This window comes from Morone saxatilis, unplaced genomic scaffold, assembly GCF_004916995.1.
Source record: "Morone saxatilis isolate NCDOM2014 unplaced genomic scaffold, NCSU_SB_2.0 Contig8, whole genome shotgun sequence".
In the NCBI taxonomy this organism is placed as follows: Eukaryota; Metazoa; Chordata; class Actinopteri; family Moronidae; genus Morone; species Morone saxatilis.
In genome coordinates, this window is record NW_023340257.1 from 8,586,658 (window position 1) to 8,592,563 (window position 5,906).

General features: G+C 39.6%; 1 protein-coding gene across 1 annotated transcript in view; it reads right to left on the reverse strand.

Moving 5' to 3' along the window:
- rbm7 (RNA binding motif protein 7) overlaps positions 1 to 4,342 on the reverse strand; it is a 6,882-nt gene extending 2,540 nt beyond the window's left edge. Inside the window, exons 1-3 of the mRNA XM_035680524.1 lie at positions 4,124 to 4,342; positions 3,694 to 3,856; positions 2,668 to 2,743 (exon numbers count right to left, since the gene is read on the reverse strand). Of these exons, the coding sequence (XP_035536417.1) occupies positions 2,668 to 2,743; positions 3,694 to 3,856; positions 4,124 to 4,216 (332 nt within the window). The 5' untranslated portion in view covers positions 4,217 to 4,342. The remainder of the gene's footprint in view (positions 1 to 2,667; positions 2,744 to 3,693; positions 3,857 to 4,123) is intronic.
- Positions 4,343 to 5,906: the final 1,564 nt, after the last annotated feature.

The following is a 5,906-nucleotide window of genomic DNA, read 5'->3' on the forward strand; positions in this document are numbered from 1 at the left end:
TGATTTACTTGAAATTTTCATGTTGTGGTCCGCACGTGTTACGACGGCACGTGACGCGGCCGCAGCACGCCCCGAGTTGCGTGGAGTGCGAGGGCCCGCCCAACGCTGCTTGCAGCTTTAATTTTTATTTATTTTTATGTCTGTACATCTTTTGCGTGGATCAGATTAATAAATTACTCTTGTTACAGTCGCAGTGGCTCCACCGCTGTCTTTTTAGCTGACGACAAAGCACTGTGCACGAAAGCTTCACAGGTAAATCTCCTGTAAAGCTGCACTAGGTGCCATTTTCAGCATGTTCTTCTTCCTGTGGCATTTCACGGCAGACTCAAATATCTGAGGGAGTATATGCTGCCCCGTCAGGTCCAGAAAAACTGCAGCGCCAGTACCTAGGGTACTGCAGAAAGATTAGTACCATCTAGTTTGCAGAATTTTGATATCGACCTGGTACCAAAGTATCTGTTCTTGTGACATGAGTTGGTGTTTTTACATGTTATAGGTAGTATAATATGAGCCAACACTGAGTCTGACAGCTAACTTGAATATGATAGTTAACATCAACAACTAAATTTGTTAGTCCTTAATTTAGCCACCTGACTAGCAAAAAAAATAAAAATAAAAAAAGTCAATAGGCTAACGTTTTTTCTTGTACATAGTCAGTATAGTAATCATTAGTAATGCAGCAGCCTTGTTTTGAATGACAGTAAGAAGGATAATCTTTTGTGTATTTAGCAAATGTCTATTCGTTCCAAATATCAGCTATTGATCTCCTTGATTACAAATAATCAGTATCAGCCCTGAATTATTATTATTTTTTTTATCTTTTTAAAATGTGTCGTGGACCCACACTGAAATTAATTAATCTAGTCACATGAGCTAGATATTACCAGTGCTGCATTAACTGGGGAAATGTATCAAGATAATGATTGTCTTCACTGTATCCAAGGAATGAAACATTTTCTCAGTGGTCAGAGAATCAGATTAACAGTCTATCAACATCGTTAGGAAGCCAAGTCTGACTGGGACTGGAATTACAAGCAAACAATGTTGCAATAAGTGGATTGTTTATAAGTGAACCTTAAACCATTTTATTCCACACGAAATTCTTTTTAAATACTAGCTGCTCACTCAACTGTCCCCAAGCCCACAGTGGAAATTAGTGACAATGACAAAGACAACAGCACAGAGGGGCTCTGCAGCCATACCAACCATCATGACCGTCTCAATGACTAGCTACACTCTGTTCCTGGTCGGTAGCAAGAAAACAAGATTTGTATTCCCGTGCATCTCTGCAGTTTATTATAATGCTGTTTTGTCACACATTTTACCTTTATCAACAAAAATTTGCTTCTGTGATTTGGATATTGCACATGGCCATATTGAGCTTTTAATAATATTTTGATTCATTGTGCAGCCCTACTGTAAAGTGAAGTGATTTCATTATGTAGGAGATCATTTTTGCACTTTACACTAACAAAAATAAAAAAAAGTAGTGACATTGTATTCAGCCAAATGCTGTTAAAAATATAAAAATAAATATAGTGAGGAAAACAGAGCTGACTGGATCGACACACCTCAACAGTGTAGCAAAGGATATAATGGTGCTCTACCCTGGTTATAAGTGAACCAGGTCAGTGATACCATAAAGGCTGGGTAAAGCTCAAAGTTAAGCGGCCCTGGTGTTGTCTCTGAGGGACTTCTATACTGTTGAGCACTTTTAAGTCTTCAATCTTCATTATTCAGTAACTGAAACAAAATTCTTTGTTTTGTTTTTTGACTATTAAGGGAGTTAGTTATATAATTGTTTAACCATCAATAACACAATTCCTATTTACAATTTGTTTTAAATGATACACGTAGACAAAGGTAAATGCATTGAACAAGAAAGTTATTTTCTTCTATTAAGTGTTTAGAAATGTGTTAAACTATTTTTTCTAGTACAACAAATAAAAAATAATAATAACTTAAGCAACACAGTATGCAAGACTATATTACACTGGATTGATACTCTCTAATTTAAATCTAGGGCCAATACTTTTCCAGCAAATGCCTTACACAGGCACTGCTGCATGAAATTTGGCATGAAACATGGAAAGGATTGCACACTTCTTTATGTGCAAAAACAGAACAGTCCAATCCTATTTCATGCGACATCTTTTGCCAGTGCTCCAATTTTTGTGCACTAGCGCACTGCCAAAAGCATGACAAATAAATAAAAGCACTTCCAAGTAATATTCAATAAGGAGGAAACATCTTCGGGAACGTGTTCAACACACACAGAAAGTGTGGTACCAATTACAAACATACAGTAGTGACTCCAAATGATGAACTACTAACAAACTAGGTTACTAAAAGGCTGCATTCACAGCCCAGCAAATTAGCTGTGAATTTGCCATTACTAATAATACAGTACCACATACTAATAATACAGTACCACATACTAATGCCGTAATATATTGCACAGATCATTACACTCTGACTGGCTTCCCAGACATTTGGTCATTTTTGTATTTTATTTTGCATTTTAAGATGCAGCCAAGAACCACTATAGTCAGAGCTGTATCTGCATAGCTAGCGGGACACGACGGTCTGTCCAGATTGAGGCTGGGAGGTAGAGAAGAGCCGGTAGCTGCTGTAATGTTACTGATGTAAGTTGTTGAAGAGACTTACCTCTGGCCATGGGGATTTGGGGTATTTGCAGGACTTGAATTCTGAGAGTTCCCTGGACTGCTGCTGTGACTGCTCCCTATAATGGGGCAAAGAGAACAAAACACTGTTTATTAGTGAAGGACAAAGAAGTTAAAAAAAAAAAAAAGTTTACAATTCCAACCATGTTTCTACTATTCACTCACCAGATGATACAGTAGTCTATACCAGCTTGGTATCAACCACTATGGATGCCCCTATCATATTTTCACCACTGATCCCAAGTGCATATCAGCCAATACAGATGTTTTTTTGTTTTTAATATAGCAGTAGCCAGGTCAATAATTCACTTCAGTCAGGTTAGTATAGGAAAGGGGACTGTGTAACCTTGACTGTAAATGTGGAGGTGATGCAGGAGTAGACTACACACACACGTGGTTATTGCTCTATGCCACATCAGTGTTTGTGTTTACTCACAAACTAGCTTAATCTGCCTTTTCCCCTACGCTTCTCACTCTCTCTAAAACAAAGTGTGGAGATGGTCAGCAGTGTAGGTCAAACACGGAACCGATAAACCTGAGAACAGCAAAATCTAAAAATAAAGGATTAAAGTAAACAAAAAGGAAAAAGGTCTTTCTCAGCACAAATAGTAATACACATAAAGCCTGTATAGTACGAAAACACTATTGTTTACTACAATTTAATTATTTTTTTTTTATTAATCAATTGATGGTTTTAATATTTGCAGCAGCAGCCCACCTTTGTCTTATTTTAAACAACTTTGCTGTTTAACTGTGTAAATGAACGCATTAAGTTACAGGTGATATGTAATGTGATATTGAACGGGACACCTTTATTCATTAATTTATTATAAATGTCATTCTCTCTTCCAATTACCAGGAAACCTAAACTACATGGCTCGTTGTAAGTGTTTGCTTGAGCCAGTTGAATGCACGGTACACAGACATAACCACCATGGCACCACCTCCTCCTCCTCCTCCTCCTCCTCACATTGAGTTGTCAGAGTTGAGAAACAGAAAGTGAACTCACCCGATCTGAACTGCACATGAAGCGCTCTCCCGTACAGCGACGTCCCGTTGATCAGCTGCATGGCGTACGGCACGGACACCTCGTGTTTGTACACGGCAAAACCAAACGTTTTCTGTTTCCCATCCGCGTCTTTGGGGATCTTAGTTTTGATGAGAGGTCCTGCCTGCAAAAAAAAACAACAGTCAGTCCATGTTGGTACCCACACAACAACCAGCCACAAGCTAACGCCAACTAGCTAACGTCGGCTGCCCTACACGCATAAAACATTTCTGAAGAAGGTGTCCGCAGCCTGTGCACATATATAACACATGTAAAGGGGCGAACACTCAAACACTTCACATGTACGGGTCCTTTCAGCTAACACGCTTTCGGTTTGTTAGCTGTGTTGTGCTATCCAGCTAGCTACAGCTAACGTTAGCAACAACATCACCTGTACGAACAGCTCGAATAAAAGCTCCTCCGTCACCCTCGAGTCTAAGTTTCTTATGAAGAGCGTCCGGTCCGTTTCATCCTCTATCCCCATTGTGACCTGTTGGAGCGGACAGCGGCAGTCTGCGGGCGGTGTGGGTGATAATGTGTAGCGGAAAACAAACGAGCTGCCAAATTTAAACGGGAGGCCTCTGCTGTCGTAAATTGGAATGCCGTTAAACCTGCCGACCGTCGTAGTGGTCACTGGTCAGCGCCTACTTTACGACAGCTACTTAGCTTTGCTTTCAGAATCGCTCCCCTTGGTTACACCGCAACAATAGCGATGCATGGAAACACTGGACACGTTGTTTGTTATGTTGTGATACGTGACAGGTTTAATATATGGTGACGAAGATCTCTGACAATGTCTACAATCTACAGTTTGACATGGCTACTTATCATTTTCATATTTATGCCTCTAGGTGTTCAGCTGATTTTTTCATTAACAATTCATCTCTCAGTTCTTTCTTAGATGATCAGTTACGCAATTGGTTTAATCTATAAAACGTTGGGAAACAGTGCCATCACAATTGTCCAGTATCCAAACTGACATCTTCAAATTGCATGTTTTCTCTGTTGGTTTTTAACTAACAGTCTAAAACATGCACAAAGATAACCTACAATAAAGGGGAAAGCAGAACATCATCATATTTGAGAAGCTGGAACCAGAGAATGGAATTATTTCTGGGTAAATGACTCAAACGATTAGCCCAATCGTTTATAAAAATTGTTGCAGATGATTTTCTGCTTACTGGCAAATTGATTAATTGGCTATTCCCTCTGTTCTGCTTTCTCATTTTTATTATGCTTCTTTCTTGAGAAAGGGAGACAGTCCCGCAGTCTTTAGATGTGTGCGTGCACCCACATGTGTCTGCTTAAAGGAGAGGGGGAATATCTTTTAAATGTCATAGGCTACCACTCAGTATTTTTGTTTGATGTTAAAGCTTCTGTCCAAACCGTTTGAATTGCAAATATGCCGTTTATATAACTTGCCAAAAGACATCCAGTCCTTCTCTGAGTAAGATATAGGCTGCTGTCCAGGACACAAAGGGTCTTTTTTTTCCACAGCAGACATTTTGATTTGTCATAATAGGAAAAGCACAGGTGTTACTTATAACATTAACAATGTCTCGGTTCCATTAGCCAGCATTAACAATACCAGGACCCAGAAACAGAAACAGCTCAATTATTTTCAGCAATTCATTCTGGGATTCACATCTGTGCTGTTCCTGTACTGTGACATGCTAAAATGCAGAATTAATTAGGCTACTTACATACAGTATTGCTGGCTTCCAAAACACAGTCGAACAACACCCACAGAGGGTTACAAATGTTGCCATATATTTGTACACGCCCAATTTTCACCTGTTCTATGGACTGTACCTTTTTTAATGTTTTTATGTCCTTTTTTATGTGTAACCCATACTTCCCACTAACGTCTGTTTTCAGTCAAACCAATTTTCTAACTCGTACCTTTGCTAATATAAAGTCAGTCTTCCCTTCTGTGGCTTATTCCGTTTGTTTGACCGCCTGGCTGTTGCACAAAGATAAGCTTTTCTTTTTTTTTCTTACCCTATGGCCCACAGTGATTGGGTCAGGGACTCAAGCGCTTGGAACCAAGTGCTTTTGGTGCAGGCGACATCATCGAGTGTGGAGGTCAAGCGAGCGCCGTGAGAGGCTTGACTTCCACCCTAATCAGATGGGCTTCTGTGTCCGTCCTCCATATTAATTAGATCAATTTAAAC